The sequence below is a fragment of the Nannospalax galili genome, unplaced genomic scaffold, assembly GCF_000622305.1.
Source record: "Nannospalax galili isolate Female #2095 unplaced genomic scaffold, S.galili_v1.0 scaffold388, whole genome shotgun sequence".
NCBI classification, from domain to species: domain Eukaryota; kingdom Metazoa; phylum Chordata; class Mammalia; order Rodentia; family Spalacidae; genus Nannospalax; species Nannospalax galili.
The window spans coordinates 701,738-722,232 of record NW_008360304.1 but is presented as its reverse complement, the minus strand read 5'-3'; the positions used below and the strand labels follow the sequence as shown (position 1 = coordinate 722,232).

Genomic DNA, 20,495 nt, shown 5'->3' with positions numbered 1-20,495 from the left:
AATAAATAAATCTTCACATAAAGCACACAAGCTTTTAGCAAAACAATATATTGTTGAGAATACAAAAATATGCCAGTTTTGGGAGGTTGTTTGGGATGGAATCCAGGGTCTCATGCATGCTAGGTAGGCACTCTACTGTAGAGTCTCAGTTTGTATCTCTATCTATCTATCTATCTATCTATCTATCTATCTAGGTATTTTTGAGACAGGGTCTCTCTGTAGTCCCAGCTGTCCTGGAACTCACTACATAGACCAGGCTGGCCTTGAACTCACAGAGATCCGCCTGCCTCTGCCTCCTGAGTGCTGGGATTAAAGGTGTGCACCACCATACCCGGCTTCAGTTTATATTTTTAAGGTAAGGAAAATGGTAAATATAAAATATGAGGTATTTGTTACATGTGACTGGGAGGTGGGGGCATGAAATCCAAAAGATGTATGCCAGGTGTTGGTAGTGTTCTAGATCTTAAATTGAGTGACAGGGTCATGGATATTTAGCTCATGATTATTCTTTCTAAACTTACACATGATCTATTCTGTTGTATATGCCAAATATTACACTAAAAATATCTGAAGAATTTCCATAAAGCATATACATTGATGGATGCTAAAGATGCTTAACATGTTTTTGAAGTCATGCAGAATCATGTCTTGCTGTGAGTTTTCTGTTTACTGAACAGGTTATTGATCATTTCTAGATATGTTTTCATATAAAATCAGGGCAATGATGTCTGCCTCATAGGATTTATTCGAAGAACAACTGCTTTGCGTGGGTTGGAGTGTAGCCCAGTTGTAGAATACCTACCTAACGTGTGTGAGGCCCTGGGTTCCATTGCCAGAAACAGAAAACAAAAGTAAGGAAGATGACTAAGCTATACACTCCATGGCAATGTCTGTGCAATCCAACAATCCCTAGGGAACAGCACACACTTGGTGAGCAGAACACACCAAAATCCAAGCTCTTTCCTTCCAAGACAGTACAGTCTGCCTGTGGCTTTGTTGATAGCTTTTGTTGTTGCTGTTGTTTTGTTTGTTTGTATTTTGGGGTTTTTTATACTGGCATTTTAAATTTTTATTTTTATTTTATGTGTATAAGTATTTTGCCTGCACAAATGGAAGTGCTGCCATGCTGTGCAGTGCCTGCAGAGGCCAGAAGAGGGCATCAGATCCCTTGGAACTAGAGTTACAGATGGTTGTGAGCCACCATGTGAGTTGCTGGGAACTGAACCCCAGTCCTCTGCAAGAGCAGGCAGAGCTCTTAACCACTGAGTCATCTCCCTTCAAACTGGCATTTTTATCTTTGCATTGGCCATTTGTAACTGTATGTAAGAAGTAAGTTCTTTGGGTTCAAGTTCTGAATCTACAGAACAATAAAGTTAGACTAGTATATAATTCCTTAATGCCTACAACCCAATATTAAACCCTATGTGTTAGTGTTTTCCAAAAGTAAACTTAAATAAGCATATTTTCATTACACAAAATGGCAAGTTCAAGTTACTTATTCTTGGAGAGCCTCAACAGGCAGATACTAGATAATAACTAATTAAACCACGCCATGTCTGAGATGGCTGGAATTTGCTTGGTTACAGTCATTACAGAAATGGGAGCTTTTGCCTTCTGGCACGGTTCTCCTTTCTTTCACCTTCTTTACACTTGGCCTCTGCCTTTGGTTCCTGTTCTCCCCTATGACTATCATCCCTAATACCTAGTCATCAGCATTTGGTAAGTTTATCTACTCACACCATGAACCTGTGTCACTGTTATAAGTAACCCCAGTTCTGTTCTTTCACACGTGTTCCACTTGTAACTAAAACCCAGGATGCTTTAACTTGGCTACTTGCCATCACTAGGTCAATAGGTCAGGAGCTCTGTTCTTAGAGGTGTTTAATGCCTGAGCAGCTCTGGATGTGGATTTCCTCAGCCCAACAGGAGGCACCAACCCTCCAGCCTGTGAGGCACAGCGTGGGACTGAAGGCTAACATTCATATTTTCCTCCTCCACTCCCCTCTCACTTCTCAATGCAAAGAGGCCTCTCTTCACAATGGTAGGCTCTTCACCAGTCAGAATTCATGTTCTGTTCCAGTCACCTTAAACCTGGCCTTTAACATCTCAGAGTTATTGCAAGAGCTATCTGATGAAAATGGGCAATCAGAGGGTTAGAGAATGGCTCTGCGGTTAGCACTGGCTAGTCTTGCAGAGGAACCATTCTTAACTCCAGTTCCAGGGGGAGCCAATGCCCTCTTGGGCATTACACACACATAGTACATTCACATGCAGGCAAAACAGTCATATACATAAAACTAAAAATAAAATTTAAAAAGAAAAGAAAATGGGGAATTTCAGATAGTGACAGCCTGAAGGATCTAGCAATACCAACTGAGAGAAACAGGATCATTCAGACTCTCTCCAGATGTGTCAGCTGGCCTACCTGATGGTTTCCAGGGCATTTGTTATCTGCTGTTGCTCAATGTCATAGAGTTTCACCTTGAAGCCTCCACTGGCAAATAGCATAGCCCAGCTCCGTCCAATGAGTCCACTGGGGAGAGAAAGTCAAGAAAGGATTCAAATTCATTTACTAATTCAACAGTTTTTCATGTCTCATCCAAAGCAACCTTAAAAATTATATGGATCCAGGCATGGTGGCCCACACCTTTAATCCAAGCACTCAGGAGGCAGAGGCAAATTGGTCTCTGTGAGCTCAAGGCCAGCCTGGTTTACAGTGAGTTTCAGGGCAGCCAGTGCTACATAGTGAGACCCTGTCTCATAAAACAAACAACTTTGATCAATGAAAGTCTTCAGAAACTTTAAAAAAATTATACGGCATCCCACTCTTACAACATTAAATAAACATCTTAAGAGTTCACATCTCAATAGTGATATTTCTTTAAATCATTGCCTGTTTCCACCTGTACTGTGCATGTGCAGGTGGAAAGATGCATTGGTCCTGTGCACAGAGACTTCGTGACCAGTATTTACACCACATTTATATTGTATTAGGGATTATAAGAATCCTAGAGGGACTTAGAGGAAAGATGTGTGTCAGTTCCCTTGCAAACATTGCTGTATTTTTTATGAGACTTGAGCATCTACAGATGTTGGAATCTTTAAGAGACTTTGGAAGCACTCCCCATGGGCACTGTGCTAGACAGCTTCAGTTATCAACTTGACACATCTGGGAAGAGGGAACTTCAGTTGAGGCATTTCCTCCATTGGATTGGCCTATGGCTGTGTCTATGGGGCATTTTCTCTATTGTTTAGTGATGCAGGAGGGTCCAGCCCTCTGTGCGTGGTGCCACCCCTAGACAGGTGGTTCTGAGTTGTATAAGAAAGCAGGTTGAGCACAGGCCAGGGGAACAAGCCAGTAAGCAGCAGTGGTCTCTGCTTCTGCTCCTGCCTCTAGGTTTCTGCCCCAAGTTCCTGCTCTGATTCCCTCAATGATGAACTGTGATTGGGGCATATAAGCCAAACAAACCCTTTCCTCCCCAAGCTGGTTTTGGACAGAGTATTTTATCACAGCAATAGAAAGTAACTAGGACAAGTACCAAGAGACACTTGTATTTGCCCTGTCCTCCCTAAATAATTACTGCTACTGTCACCACATTTGAGCATGGAATAAGTGCCAGGCACCTCTAGACACTTTTAGGTCCTCCCTCTGCTAATCTTTGCAATAACCCTAGAAGGTAAGTTCTATCATTTTAGCTCTTGAATATATGAGAAAACTAAGGCATCAAGGGATTAATTCCAGGCAGGGGCTGCTCATGCTATGACGAAGAGATGAAGCCAAAGGTCTGACTCAACAGTCCTTACCCTTGAAGGTTAAGAGAGAAAGAGAGGTGCTCAAAAAGACACACCAGAGAGCATGGGTATAGAATTCTCTAAGAAGAGAGTGCCCCCAAAATCTAACTTTTGTTTTTATTGCTGTTTCCAGACAAGGTCTCATATAACCACCCAGGCTGGCCAGAGATATGAAGGTAAGTTTGAATTCCTGGTCCCCTGCTTCTATTTCTGAGTGCTGGGATTCCAGCCTTGGTGCCACCACCCTGGTGTATGTAGTGCTGGAGATCAAAGTCACAGCCTCTCGAAAGCTAGGCTGGCACCCTACCAAATGAGCTACAACCCCAGCAAGAGTCTTTACTCTTAGATCTTACATTCCACCCCTCCTTCCAGATTTATTGGAAAACAAAAAGACCCCAAAAAAAAGTCATATTTTACATGAGGTTGTCCAAAGGGTTAAAAATGAATGTGAAAAACACATCTAGGAGCATGTATGGTGGGCTATGCCTCTAAACCCAGAACTTGGAGGCTAAGGCAAGAGAGTCATGATTTGGGGGCCAGCATGAGCTACATAGTAAGACTCTATCAAAGTCAGCCAAGATCAGGGCTGGAGAGACAGCTCAGAGGCTAAGATCATGTGCTGCTCTTGCAGAGGACCCAAGTTCCATTCCAAAACCCACATTAGGTATCTCACAGCCACATATAACTGCAGCTCCAGGGCATGTTTCCAGCCTCTAATACCATTTTGCAATCACAGGAGGCAAGACTCCTTAGAGAAATGAATGATTCCAGGGCTAAGCAGGAAAGATTCAAGATGACCCAGGAGCAGTTTGCAGCACCAAAAAGCCAGGAGGTGCTAAAGCAAACACCTGCCTGGCAGGGCATGTCAAAGCGATCACAGGAGCACATTAGAAGAGCTCCCAGGGGCCAAAGCAGGAACAACTTGAACAATGAAATGAAACAGTGCTGGGTTACAGCACAAAATATAGAATAAATATTCACGAGTTCATACTGATATAAGTGAATAAAAGTTGTTGGAGAAACCAAAGTTCCCCAGGAGAATTCCAATAATGTATGCAGATCCACCACCCACAGAGACAGAGCATCACTCTCCACCCCCTAAATGTGGACTATGCAGAGCAACCTCTCCACCAAAAGTACAGTAGGAAAGGGAAGGAGAGTAGCTCAGCAGCAGAGGAATCTGGCAAACACCACCTCAACTTGGTATTCAAGGTCCCTATCAGTCATGATAAGTCATGCTGACAGTTCACTCCTTTGGTGTGATGTGATAAGAATGGCCCCTGATCTACCTCAGCTCTTCCTCCCATAGCCTTAGTCTAACCAGAGCAAAATATTAGGCAAATCAACAGAATTAAACTACCTCATAACAGAATTCAACTACCTGACATGTATGCCTCAAAAAACAAGGAAACATTAAGAAACTGTCACAATCTGGAGGAATCAACAGAGAAAAGAGAAAGTGTCCCTCACTAATGCTGAGGTTGGTTCAGGGCCTTCCTGTCCCAGTAGGTACCCAAGCCCCTTACATAAAATGCCATAGCATTTGTACAGAACCCATACCCATCCTCCCACCTATCTCGACCATTTGTGGACGACTTATACACCTTAAACAGTTACAATGCTGTGCAAATGATGGATATATGACAAGAGGATAAGGACAAGTAAAAATTATGTACATACGCAGCAAGGCACTTTTTGTCAAATATTTTCACTTCATGTTTGATTGAATTGGCAGACTTAGAGCCCAAGGATACTGAGGACTGCATATAAATGCAAGGTGGTGTCCTGGATGGGGTCCCAGGACAGAAAGAGGATATCAAACAAAACTAAGCAAGTCAGAATGAAAAGGATGCTACTAAATAATAACATATTGTTCATTAATATATAACAGTATTATCACTAATTAACAATGTTATTAAGAAATGGCATGGTGTCTCATTATTTGTAAAAAATATACCATACTCACTAAGCTGCCAACAAAGGGGAAAGCTATAGGAAGTAGCAGTCTCTCTATACTATACTCATAAAACATACAATTGGTCTATTTTCTTCAGTGGAATGCATCTAGAATAATGCCACACCTAGGTGTACACCCAACTGAAATGAAAACATATACTTCATTTTTTAAAACATGCATGTCTACAAAAAAATCCTATATATAAATGTCTAGGCAACACTATTTGTAACCTCTCAATGGAAACACGCACGTGTCCATCAACTAATGAACAAATGAATAAAACATGGTACACTCACACACTAGAATTATCCTCCCATAAAAGGTAATGAAATGTTGATATGGATGAATGTTGAAATATGTGGGTGAATGTTGAAAAAAAATCATTCTAAGTCAGAGAAACCAGTCACAAATGGTGACAAGTTTTGCCCACCCCACCAGAGGGCAACAGGGCATTTTCTTACCCATCTGCATAAAAATGCATATTTCATCATCTTCATATCCCAGTTACAGTGGTCCCTCACTAGCCCTCACTGCCTGCCCTTTGTTCTCATGCGGAGTAAGCCTCAAAATGAGATCCCTGATTCAGCCAGGCCCTAACTTCCCAGGAGAGTCTCCCCCAGACCACCTCTAGACAAACTCCATCCTCTATGTGCAGACAGGCATGGTAGTGGCTGGCCGTGCACAGGAAAGAAATGAGAAGGCCGAAACTTAGCTTCCATCTTAATTTTGAGGACTTGGAGGTCATAGTCTGCTCTTGTTCACTAGTTATGAACAGTTAGATCTTTCATAATGCATATCTCAGCACATAAAAACTACAGTAAATTTTGTACAAGAAAGTAGAAAAAGCAATGCTTATCAGCAATGTGAATTTGCTTTGTGCTTATTTAACAGGTTAAACTCCAGGCTCTGGGAAACTTTGTAATCCTGGCACATTGTAGAACTTGATAAATGTTAGTTGTTGACAAGAAAAAAAAGCTGACATATGCTAGTGACAAACTCTAGATAACAGTCAGCAGCCTTTCCCATGAGGTTAACAGGAGGTCAACAAAGATTCTCTAGTGATACACAGAGTACCTGCTATATGCCAGGCACTATTCCAGCTCCTGACCAGATAGCACTTACAGTGGGCAGAAGGCAACAGCTAAACAAGCAGAGGTGCTGGGGAAGAGGAAACAGCAAGGAAGAGGAAACTCGAGTAGGAAGTGGGGACCGGAAGGCAGAGAAATTCCAAAAGCACCATCAGGGTCTATCTTGCTGAGAAGGTGACATTTCTGCAGAGTTGAAGGTGATGAGGGACTAAGCCACGAAAGTGTCTGGAAGAAGTGTCCCCAACAGAGTCTGAGTGTGTTTCCAGGTTCAGAATGAGGATGAAGGTGGTCATCATAGAGTCAGAAACAGTGCAGGGGATGAGGTCAGAGAGAGAAGGAAAGAGGCAAGAGCTTGTTATACACATAGTGCCTCAGAGGCCACAGCAGGATTTAAGCTCTTGCTCTGGATAAGAAGGGCAGCTAACAAAAAGGTTTATATGAACTAACATTAGTTTTAAAAGGAACTTTCTGGATCTAGGCATAGTGGTACTCACCTATAATCCCAGCACTCAGGAGACTGAGCCAAGAAAATTGTGAGTTTAAAGCTATTCTGGACTATATAACAAGACCCTGCCTCAAAAAAATAAACACACATAATGCTCTCTCAAGATGCTGGGCATCAACAGCAACTATAGCTCCCAGATTGCTCTGAGATCACTAAAGGAAACTAGACACTCTACATTGTGCAGTGCTAACCGAATGGGAGTTGTGCTCACAGCGAAGGTCTGGACTGGAATGTTGATGGAAGTTGTTGGGATGTGCAGAAGTGCGGTTGTATTTAGTGTATTTTTCTCCTCCTAATATTTTTACCTTAAGATAGATTTATCAACATGACCCCATCACAAGTAGAAGAATGTCTGTTCTTGGGCAAACACTGAAAGAGACCCAGGCGTCCAGAGGCAGCCACAGGATATGATGGGGGTAGAGTAGACGAGGATGGAACAAGAAGGGTTATGAGAAGCGGACATCTGCATTCTAAATACATAACACCTTCAAAAAGAATTGCCGAGGCTCCATGAGGGTTATGAAAGGAAAATAAATCAAGGATGATGCCAAATTATATTTTACGAGCAAAAAAGGGTTAGAGGTATCATTAATCCTGTTAGGGAAAATTTTAGGAGAGACCATCAGGAGTTTGATACAGGGTATTTTTTGTTTGTTTGTTTGTCTTTTTTGAGACAGGGTCTCCTTGTAGCCCCAGCTGTCCTGGAACTTACTATGTAGACCAGGCTGGCCTCTAACTCACAGAGATCTGCCTACCTCTGTCTCCCAAGTGCTGGGATTTAAAGGCATGCACCACCATGCCCAGCCAATACAGGGTATTTTTAAGTGGGAAGCAGACTGAGAAAAAGATAAAGAGGCATGGGTCTAGCACACAACAAGACAGGTGTTGGGTTCAGGGCCAAAGTCTGAACTGGAATGTCAATGGAAGTTGTTATATGGACACATTATTTAGAAGTGTGAGATTGATGAAATCTCCAAGTGAAAGCTGATACAGAAGTCAAAGGGTTGAGCCTTGGGACACTCCAAGTTTAATGGGAAAGTACCAGGCTGGAGAGATGATTCAGCAAATAGAGGTGCTTGCACACATGCCTGATTGCTTGAGTTCAATCCCCATATCCCACAAGGTGGCAGAAGAGAACTAACACCTGAGCATTGCCCCCCAACCCCCGCCACACACACACAGACAATGTCACAAGCAAGTCTGCTCTCTCAATAGGTAGGTAGGTAGGTAGGTAGGTAGGTAGGTAGGTAGGTCGGTCGGTAGGTAGGTAGGTAGGTAGGTAAATAGACAAGACAGATAGAGATAGGGCAGGACAATCAGATGAGGAGGTGGGAAGGTTGAGGGACCAACAAAAAAGCAGTATCCATCCGAGGTCAAATGCCACTGATCACATTAGGATTTGGACTGAGACTCAGTCATCGGGTTTAGCAGGACAAATGGGGATGCAAACCACAGTAAGAGCAGTCTAGGCCTGGTGGCAAGGAAAGCCTGCCTGGGGAAGGGCTAGGTAAAAAGAGTCTCTGGATCTATCATCCCCTACTGCTAATATATTTAGCAACATCTGGATTGTGGGAGATTTTATTCCATGTACTAGATATAATTTCAAGTATTGAAATCATCTAAAATTAACATAAGATGCTTTATGTTACATACATATATGTTTTTAAATCAAACCCTTAGGGCTCTGATCAGGTAGACTCCGGTCACATGTAGCCATTAAAATTTAAATCACAATCAAGCGTTAAAGTTCAGTGTTAAAGTTCAGTTGATAAGCAGAATTGGACACAGTTCAAGTACTCAATGTCCACATGTGATGGTGGTTACAATGCTGGACAGCAAGGGTGAACAGATGTCTCTCCATATCCATGGGTCAAAGACATTTGGGGTTGGAAAATTGCAATCAGTACTGAACACAGATAGACTTTTTTTCCTGGTCATTATTCCCTAAACAACAAAATAAACAACTATTTACATGGCATTTACTCTATTTTAAGTGAGGCAAGATAGAAAGTTGGGGAGAATTAAGGAGACATGGGAAGGGAACAGAGCTCCTCATCCCAAAATCTGGATGAAGTCTCTTACCAGCTAGCAGCCGGAAATTCCAGCATAATTAACATTTACTGTGAAGGTTGCTTGCCTCCATAGAGACAATTCTCCTTTATAGAGAGATAATTTAAGAATGTTAAAATAGTAATGAGCCACGCTTAAGGCCTCAGTATATATGGCCTTACTCCTTTCCCACATGGAGATGTGTAATTTTCTGGGACTTTCACAAGCAAGACTTAAACATTTATAGTAAAAATGTGTTTTAGCTCCCTTATGCAACCCTTATGACTGACAGTTTTACCTTATCAGCTATAACCATACCCAATGCACCTTAGGAACCACCCTATGATCTCATTTAAGTTCCTTAGCAGCCCTTTGAGCTGTAACTTCAGAAGTTACCAAAATCTTATAAATGGCTGTTATAAGGACACTTAAGCACAACTCTCTTTTGAGAATCCCACACTCACACATGGGTATATATTCTCCTTTTCCTAGTATTTACATCTATATTAAAATCTTCTTCTTAATAAGAGATTAAGAAAATTCTTCCCGGAAGCAAAATCAAGAATCTCAGCTTCACCTGGGTAGAAGGCTCTGAAAACACCTCCTCAGCTCTGTCTCTGGCCCACACCCACTGTCATGGACATTAAATATTATAAGTCATTTATCAATTACTAAAGCATAGAGGAAGGTATGCATAGGTTTATGTAAATACTACATTATTTTATGCAAGAGATCTAAGCATCAGATGTTGGTATCCTGGGAGGACTTGGAACCAATTCCCCAAGGCTACCTGAGGGCATCTCTGTAGAGAACATCTTATTTTTGCAGAAAGTTTTATTCTAAACCATGAGCAAAAAGGAAAGCCATTCAAAGGCAAGCTAGAGTTTGAGGAAAAAAAAAAAAAAAGAAAGAAAAAAAAGACATGGTCCTAGCCTGAAGAGTCTATCTCTTTTTCAAACCTCTTTCCTGTTACCATTACCATAATGGTAACTTATTTAACCATAAAAGAAACCCTAAACTTGGCCTTAATTCCAGATGACAGTTTCATTGCAGAGGCTCCAGTGATATATTACTCTGTGATAATGTATATCTCAGGCTGGCCTAGAACTCTCTATGTGGTCCAGTCTGACTTGAACTCTTGATCCTCCTGTCTCTGCCTGCCGAGTTCTAGAATTACAGATGTGCCCTACTATATCTGGCTTATAAAAATATTTTTTAAAAGAAAATGCTAGCCAGGCATAGTGGCACATGCCTTTAATCCCAGCACTCAGGAAGCAGAGGCAGGTGGATCTCTGTGAGATTGGGACCAGCCTGGTCTACATACTGAGTTCTACGCCTGCCAGGCCAGGGCTACATAGTGAGGCCCTGTCCAAAAAAAAAAAAAAGAAAGAAAGAAAAGGAAGACAAAAAAATAAATAAAAGAAAATTTTCAGAGCCAAATGTGGTATCACATGACATGCCTAGAATCCTAACATTTTGGAGGAAGGATGTAGATTCAAGAGAATCAGGCGTTCAAGGCCAACCTGGACTATTTGAAACCTTGTCTTTAAAAAAAATTCCACAAATCCTACCAAGCAGACCGTCTCATCTGCACCTGTCCCCTGCAGATCAGATGCCAACCAATGAGCATCATAGCATCAGAACCTCTGGGTCCCTTACACACTGTGAAAATGAGAGGAATGGTGAGCTGCAGATGTGAGCAAGGGGAACAGGAAGGGCTTGCAGGCTGTACAAATGTAGAAGGGTATAGACAGTTTGGTCCCTAGATTGCTCTATAAAGCTAAAGGTCAAAGACTGCACAAGAGAAGAGGCTGGTCTCGTTAAATAAGCCTCTCATAGCTTGAACTGATTTTAAAAATAATTGGAAGGAAGTTTTGTTCTGTTTTTACTTATTTATTATCTGGTTTTGGTAGTGCTGGGGAGAAAACGCAACACCCCTGGCACACTAGGCAAGTACCTTACTATTTAGCTAGATCTCCAATCCCACAAGCACTGGTTTTGCTGTTTGGGGGGGGCAGGGGGTTGTCCAAGTTTTGTTGTTTTGTTTGAGACACAGTCTCACTATGTGCCCAGCCTCCTGCTTCAGGCTTCTGCGTGCTAGGATTACAAGGGGATGCTACCATGCCCAGCTTCAGCCCTGTCTTTTTACTTCTTTAACACAACTAGTAGAACCTTCAGTTACTTCCATGGCTTGCATTTGTGGCTCACATTTCCCTAATGCACATGGTAACCTACATACTACCCCACAGCTGGAAAGTTCCCTGTCTTTGTTTCCTGGGCTTTCTTGTCCCCAGTGCTATATTAATTAGCTTCCTGTCCTTAGACCAATATCTCCTCTAACTTGGTCTGAACTTCTAGTTAGGGAAAGATATAACAAGAGCCCATGGTAGAAATAATTTAAGGTCCTTCCCATTTTGATGTGTCTTAAAGGCTAACACAAATAAACATGTATTCTACTACACAGCAGCAAAGCAGCAGGGTAAGAGTTCAGTAGCAAAGTTATATGATCCAATTACAGTTTTATCACTAGTTCCAGTTAGCTTTGTTTCTGTTTTTGTTTTGTTTTGTTGTTTCTTGTTTTGTTTTGTTTTTTTGTCTTTTTTGAGACAGGGTCTCCCTGTAGCCCCAGCTGTCCTGGAACTCGCTATGTAGACCAGGCTGGCCTTGAACTCACAGAGATCCACCTGCCTCTACTTCCCAAGTGCTGGGATTAAAGGCATTTGCCACCATGCCTGGCCTGCTAGTTAGCTTTGATTAAGTCACTCTGAGTATTTGTTTGTTTGTTTATTTGTTTATTTATTTTTATTTCAGTTTTTCCAAACAGCTCTTGTTACATAGCCCTGGCTAGCCTCAAACTTACTACAATCCTCCTGCCTCAGCCTCCTAGGTGCTAGGATTATAGGTATGTACCATCATGCCTGGGTCTAGATACTTTTTAAGGTATCTTTCTATTCTAAAGCTACTTATTTACCAGGTAAAACTTGAAGTAAAACCATACCTACCCTGTTGATCTAAGTGAGCTATGGAAAGTCTGCCAATATTAAATGTTTCCTAGGAAGGGCACATTAATGTTGGAGCTGACTCAGAACTAACTAGTATATCCCAAGGTTGGTTCTCTATGTGTAGAAAAGCTAACAGAAAGATTTGTAGGAAAATAGTTATAGTAGCACGTCAGAAAGTTTCTTATTAAAAAGAATACACACCTGAAGTCCTAGCACTTGGGAGGCAGAGGCAGGTGGATCTCTGTGAGTTCAAGGCCAGCCTGGTCTACATAGTGAGTTCCAGGACAGCTGGGGCTACAGGGAGACCCTGCTTCAAAAAGACAAAAAAATAAAAAATAAAAATAAAAAAATACAGTTTACTGGGCTGGAGAGTTATCTCAGTAGTTAAGAACACTGCTGCTCTCACAGAAGACCTAAGTTTGATTCCCAGCACCCACAAGGTGGCTAACAACCATCCTAACTCCAGTTCCAGGGTTTTTGACACCCTCTTCTGACTTCCAAGGGCATTGCATAGTACAGGTGCACTTACACACATGCAGGCAATACACTCATACACATAAAATTACACACCAAAAAATACAGTTTACGAGCCCCCCACCCCAGAGGACAGTTGATGGCTTTTCCAGGAGGGAAAGTTGGCTTTTTTTAAGATGTGCCCCTGGTAGGTTAACCACACTCCAGTGGATGGCCACACACACATGAGTATAGAAGCAGCACAAATTGGAACTGGACTGGGTGAATTTATTATTACAATTTTTTTTTATAAAAAAGACACTAGAGCTGGGTGTGGTGGCACATGCCTTTAATCCCAGGACTTGGGAGGCAGAGGCAGATCTCTGTGAGTTCAAGGCCAGCCTGGTCTACATAGTGAGTTCCAGGCCAGCTGGGGCTACAAGGAGACCCTGTCTCAAAAAGACCAAAAAAAAAAAAAAAGACATTAGATTGGGAGGGGATGTGAAGGTAGTGGATCTTGGAGGAGTGGGGAATGAATATGATCAAAATACATTGTATTAAATTATTTAAAAATTAATAAATTATTTCATTAAAAAATACTGTTACCCCAGAGTAAAATCTTGAAATCTTAAAAATGAACATGATATTAATACTTAATATAAAACCGGTTCAGTGGTTAAGAGCACTGGCTGCTCTTCCAGAGGACACAGGTTTTGTTCCCAGCACTCACATGGTGGTTAAATCCTCTGTAACTCCAATTCCAGAGTATCCAGGGACCTCCATGGGCACCGTACTCACATGGTACACTTATGTACATGTAGGCAAAACACTCATACACGTAAAATAATTTTTAAAAATTAAAATAAGGGGCTGGAGAGATGGGTTAGTGGTTAAGAGCACTGACTGCTCTTGCAGAAGACCTGGGTTCAATTCCCAGCACCCACATGGCAGCTACGAACCGTCCTTAACTCCAGTTCCAGGGGAATCCGAAGCCCTCTTCTGACCTCCGCCATATTGCACGACATGGGTGCACTCACATACATGCAGGCAATACATTCATACACATAAAGTAATAAAAATAAATAAAATATTTGAAAAAATAAAAATAAATTTTAAAATAAATAAATAGAAATTAAAATAAAATCCTCCCAAGGCCTTCATATATATGTAGGGCTGGGGGTGATCTCTGTAACAAACGTTTGTCTACTGAAGCGAGTAGGACTAGACATGGTGAAAGTACAAACAAGGACAACGGTGTCTACCCTCAGAGAAAGTTTCCAGAAGCCAAATTCATCCTGGAGAAGATCGTTCCTGAACTGAAGGCTAAATAACGTGCCCCCTAACAAAAGGTAAGAGAAAAGGCAGATCAAGCACCAGGAACATGTGCAGTGCCTGTCCTTCTCAGGGTTTCTTATCTTAAACAAGCTTAAGACCTAAAGATCAGGTTTATAAACACAGAGCAGTATGTAAGTGAACAGGAAACTCAGATTCCAGTGATTGGGAAACAGCACTGTATAAAGGTGACACTGACAGAATGAAGGCACCAATTTCTTTTCTAGACTCATTTCTATTCCCATGGCTGGAAGATGTCAATATCTGACTTTCCCTTTTGTTCCTATAGTCCTAGACCCAAGTGGGTTTCTTCTTTCCATCCTTAATTCCTCAAAATCTACTCTCCCCACCATTCTGTAACAGGTTGTCCTGGAAGCTCATAGAGCTGTGATCCTAAGAAGAGCAGCCTTGGTAGAAAGATCAATGGAAGATCATTATATCAAGACCACATTTCTAGCTGGATATGGGGGTACAGGCCTCTAATCCCAGCACTGGGGTGGGATGAGAATGGGAAGGACAAAGGCATAAAGATCAGAAGTTGAAGGCTATCCTTTGTTACATAGGAAGTTTAAAGCCAAGTTGGGCTACATGAGATGAGACCCTGCTTCAAAAAGCAAAACACACACACACACACAAACACACACACACACACACACGCACGCACGCACGCACGCGCACACACACAAAGAATGAAGTTCAGAGCCAGGCATGTGGCATGTGTCCATAGTCCTGGCACTAGGAAGTCTGAGGGGATCATGAGACCAAAGCCAGTCTGGACTACACAGTAAAGACCTATCTTGGAAAACAACAACAACAACAACAACAACAAAAAACATGGGGATATAGCTCACTAGAGCACTTGCCTAGCATGTGCAAGGCCCTAAGTTTCATCCTCAGCACTGCAAGAAAGCAAACAAGAAAAAGAAGCAGATGAGAGAGGGCTCATCCAGTAAAGGTGCTTGCCATGCAAGCCTGGGTGGAGAGAACTGACTCCACAAAGTTGTCTTCTAATCTCCACACACATGCCATGGCACATGAACCCTCATGCATCATGCATTCTCATACACAATAATAAATTAATTAAATAATTTCAAAAACGTGTCTGATTTAAAAAAACAAAAAACAAAAAACAAGAGTGAAACTCAGCCAGGTCTTTTTTGCTATTGTTTTTGTTTAAGATTTGCTCTTGCCCAGACTGGCCCGGAACTCCAGATCTTCATGTCTCCACCTCCCTGGGATTATAGGCTCACAAGTAGGTGACCTTGCCAAGTTCCTCAGCCAGGTTTTAAAGAATTAATTTACATTCAGGGCACCATTTGTTAAATGGATTTCTTCAGAATCACCTATGGGGTCAGCAAATATACAGATAGTGAGAGTCAGAGATGATAGAGGGATGTGATCGATAGAAAAAAGATGGATAGATAGAAATAGAGATGATAAATAAATGATAGGTAAGTAGATGATAGAAGATAGAAGGAGGAGGAGGAAGAGGAAGATAGATGATTGATAGATAGATAGATGATAGATAGGTGATAGATGATGATAGATAGATAGATAGATAGATAGAAGATAGGCAGATAGATGATTGATAGATAGATAGATAGATAGATAGATAGATAGATAGATAGATAGATAGATAGATAGATAGATAGATAAAGGGTAAGAGTGATAGATAAGGGTAAGAGTGGGGGAGGCAACACTGTCCCATAATCAGAACTGGGTGTTCATGGAGGTGTTGAGGGTAAGAAAAAGGCAGAACATTCTCATTAGAAGACAAAGAAACTCTCAAAGGACCCAGGTAATTGCTGTGATCCTCAAGGTGTGCCAACCCTACTCTATTTCTCTATTCTAGTTCCCAAGGACTCAGAAATAACTGAGTGCTGACTGCAGTTCCTTCTCAGGAGACTATGAACCATCAAATCAAAGTCACACTTGATATTAGGTGCAGGCAGAGCACTACTCCACACCTGCTGCAGGATCTGCAGAACTCTAGCCCTTGACCTTCATAGCTATCACAGAAAGCAAGGCAGCATAATTTGCACCACAGGTACAAAGTACACTTCTTGATATTTTTTCACTATTCAACCACAGGCATCCACAGGAAAGTACAAAAGTTAATTCTAGTCCTGTGAGAGAGAAAATAGCAACATCCTGGCACCTTCCTCCAAAAGGTTCTAAAGGAAAAAGCCTGAACTTGGACTTAATCTCCAGACAGGACTAAAAAATAATGAAGGAGGACTAGAGAGATGGCTCAGCAGTTAAGAAAGGGCAATGGCTGCTCTAGCAAAGGACCTGGGTTCTATTCCCAGCACCCACATGGCAGTCTGTAACTACAATTCTGTAACTGGAGTTGTCTGTAACAACAGTCTGTAACTCCAGTTCCAGGGAATCCGATGCCCTCTTCTGACCTCCCCAGCACTGCATGACACCAGTACACTTACACACATGCAGGGAATACAGTCATACACATAAAATATTTTTTAAATGATGATTGAGAGAGCATCAGGTGGGCTAACACCTCCAAAGCAAAAACTAGGGTATGAAGCTACCCCTCAAATACCCAGAAGTAGCTTATTGATAGAACTGTAGACAGCTATCCAATGGAAAGTACACATAAACAGGTCCTCCTTGTTGAAAAATGGCAGTAAAGGGAAAAGGGGGGCGTGAGAACAGAAATAAGTGTGGGTGAATTTAAGCTGTTAAAGTGGCACAGCCTTGCAACCCGGGACACAGCCGTCTGGAGTTAGGAATGTCAGGTGTCTTCCCCTGCAAGGGTTCTGCCTCCAGCGACTTCTTGGCCCACCAAAAAGTGTCTGGCAGGCAGCTGTGCCCAGGGGCGGGCATCCCCTAGACCAATCTCCATCAATTACTAATATCTTGCGAAAATCGTTTGTCTCCCTTTTCTCATTTGTAAAATGGAAAATAAAGGCACAATTTTCAAGACAGGTGTGTGGCACACACCTGTAATCTCAAGTGCTTAGACGGTGAAAGCAGGAATATCGGGAGTTCAAGGACAGCCTTAGCTACCTAGAGAGTTTGTGGTTAGCCTAGGCTTCATGAAACCCTGCCCCCCCCCCCAAATTAGAAGACAGTTCTCACTGGATCATTGCCAGAATTCGGTTAGTACTTAATACCAGACACCTCTGCACGACCCTGATCCACTCAACAGATTCAGCAAACTGAATGAATCACAGTCCAGGCTGCGTTGTCAGATTTGGAAACCCCCGGGTGACCCCGCGTTAAGCTTAGTGAACACCCTCTTTCTACACTTCTTCAGCCTGCCAAGTCACGCGTCTCCTGCCCAGCCAGCTCCGAGGGTGCAAGAGAGAAGCGCCCTGGAGGACGGGAGGGACAGCCTGATGCCCACCCCGAGGACCGCAGCACGCCGGCCCCCAGCCCGACGCCTGTGTCCCCGGCGCTCCCCGGGCGCGGCGCTAAGGAGACGGTACCTGCCAACGATCACCACCCCGCCTGCTGGGGACGCCATGGCCGAGTCAGGCCTGGGCCGCTGTGAGCACAAGGAGAGGGTGCACCGACACTTGGCCGCAGACCACTGCTTGGCGGTGGGCTTGCCCGCGCCTCGCAAGGCCGCGCCCATTGGCTGAGACGTGAAGGGAGGGCGGGGCCAAGACGCAGGAGGGGCTGGGCGAACGGTCTGTCCCTGGAGCCCTAGCGCTGGGCCCAGAACTGGCCTGGGACTAACGCGTGGGAACGTGGAAGGAAAGACAGAAGCCAAGATAATTCTGAGTTGGGCAATTTTATTTTTCAGTTTCTATCAGGGCACCGTTAATGAGTGTAGCCAGGAGGGGACACTGCCAGACTGCCACAAGCAGCACCCCAAAGACACTTAAACGAGAAAATTATTTTAAAGACGTTAGCACAAGGTTAAGACTTTAAGTATGTTTGTTTCACTGTTAACACTGGAGTTTATAATGGAGATTGGTGTCTGGTGAGATACCTGCCGCCTTGCTTCACTAATGAGGACTGAGGTCTGGGGACTTTGGGGCAATCAAAAACGGAAGCTCCAGATGTGTCATATTGAGAAACGGAAGGACAAGTTTGAATTCCTTGTAGTGTGCCATCGCCACTGTGGCTCCTCCTTCCAGAGAAATACAAACCTTGTAAGAAAAAGGAAAAGTCAAGTCAAGGCTTGGAGGCACATACCTGCTCTCCCAGCACCTGGGAGGCTGAGGGAGGAGTTCAGGCTCATCTTGGTTTACATAAAATAAGACTCTGTTGCAAAAAAAGAAAGGAAAAGCTGAGCGTGGTGGTGTATGCCTTTAATCCCATTCAGTACTCAGGAGACAGAGACAGGGGAATCTCTGTGAGACATAGTGCTATGACTTCCAGGCCAGCTGGGGCTACAAAGAGACCCTGTCTCAAAAAAAGGAAAAAAGAATGTTTAGGGCCCTGACTCCTGGCCCTCTGGAGCTAGGGACAAAGAGACCAAGAGAATCACACTACAACAAAAAAAAAGTTTTAAAACAGATTCAGGAGAATAGAGCAGTTCCTTTGTTTTCCCCCTTGTTGGGAATATGGAAAGAGAAACCTCTGGAGAGGGATTAAGTTTTAAAGAAGAATTTCACAAATTATCAATAAGCATTTAAGCTCAGTCTCATTTAAGTGAAATGAAAACCAAGGAAAGGAAGATAAGTCTCATTCACCCATCAAACTGACCAAATTACTTGGATTGATAAATTGTCCCATATTTGCAATGGATTTTTTCAGATATACAGCTCTTTCTTAGAAAACTGAAGGCAGGTTTAAACTGGCTCAGCCTTTCTGGAGGGAAGGGTCACAGTACCTGGTGGGGAGAGCATCTGCCATTGTCTAGACTTCAAAGCTTCCATCTCCCCAGGATGAAACTAGACACATAGCATAGCGAAATAGGTCAAGACACCAAAATGAGGCCCCTTGTCCAGCTCACTACTCTGGAGGGTGCCCACTACAAAGTTTATTGTTTGCTAAAAAAGTTCTAGGCCTTTCTCCATTGCAAATGCAGGCCTTTCTTGTGGAACCCTGTGGGACTGGGGCTTCAAAAAGCCTTGTAAAAAGCTGTGTACACTAATACTCACCTCTAATCCCATCTACTCAGGTTCAGAAGTTTAAGGCCAGCCCAGAAAACTTGGCAAGCTCCTCTTCCTAATTAATTAATTGGAAATAAAATAATTTTTTTGGAAACCCTGGCAAATACCAAAACATTGGCTTACTTTAACTGTGAGTCATAAGATAATTTATCTCTTATGGATTTCATCAACAAACATATGCCAAATAAGTTAACTAGCAACTGTGTGAAAATCTCAGACTGCTCATGGTTAATAACTCTCAAAAATATAAGTACTTTTAAAAAGCCATGCTGGGGATCAAACCCATCCATGGCTTTGTTCATGTAAGGCCAATGCTCTACCACTGAGCTACACCCCAACTTGTATGAATCTTTTGGCTTAACAATTCTAATTCTAGAATCCTTTTTATGTAAATTTCATAAGCATACAGGAAGATAAAAATTGTTTATTTCAGCATGGTTTTAATTTTTTTACTTATTTGTATTTATGTGTGTGCATGTTTTGCCTGTATTATGTAAGTGCACCATGTGCATGCAATGCCCACAGAGGCCAGAAGAGGACACTGGATCCTCTGGAGCTGTAGTTACAGGTGGTTATTAGTTGCCATGTGGGTGCTGGGAACTGAACCCAGGTCCTCTGCAAGAGCAGCCAATGCTCTTAACTGTTGAGTAATCTTCCCAGTCCTTCAGCAGTTTTTAATGAATATCTACAGGTAAAAATAGATTTAAAGGGGCTGGAGCCATTTAAATGGCTCAGCAGTTAAGAACACTGACTGCTCTTGCAGAGGACCTGGGTTTGAATCTCAACACCCACATAGTGGCTAATAACCATAACTCCAGTTCCAGGGGATCAGAGGCCCTCTTCTGACCTCCATGGGTATTGTATGACACAGGTGCACTTTTGTGCATGCAGGAAATACACTTATACATAATAAAATATTTTTAAATGGATATAAAGATTATAATATTTTCAGAGAACATTGGCTTCTGTTGAAGATAAGGAAACCGGGATGAAGTTTAAACCTCTAAATGCCTTCCAACACAACTCAAAGAATAGAGAATGCAATGGCCTTAGACACTAAACAAGTCAGTCTTGGTGGCTGGCGCTGTAGCTCAATTGGTAGTGTTTTCCTAGAGTGTACAAAGTTCTGGGTTTGATCCCTGGCTCCATATAAACTGGGTGTGGTGGCACCTGCCTATAATCTCAGCACTTGAGAGGTAGAGGCAGGAAGATCAGAAACTCAAGGTCATT

The 20,495-nt window shown here is 42.6% G+C and overlaps 1 protein-coding gene across 1 annotated transcript in view; it reads right to left on the bottom strand.

The window, feature by feature from the left end:
- Positions 1 to 17,791, bottom strand: part of Cryl1 (crystallin lambda 1) — a 168,462-nt gene extending 150,671 nt beyond the window's left edge. The window contains exons 1-2 of the mRNA XM_008824334.3: positions 17,628 to 17,791; positions 2,426 to 2,533 (exon numbers count right to left, since the gene is read on the bottom strand). Of these exons, the coding sequence (XP_008822556.2) occupies positions 2,426 to 2,533; positions 17,628 to 17,776 (257 nt within the window). The 5' untranslated portion in view covers positions 17,777 to 17,791. The remainder of the gene's footprint in view (positions 1 to 2,425; positions 2,534 to 17,627) is intronic.
- Between the last annotated feature and the right edge of the window lie 2,704 nt (positions 17,792 to 20,495).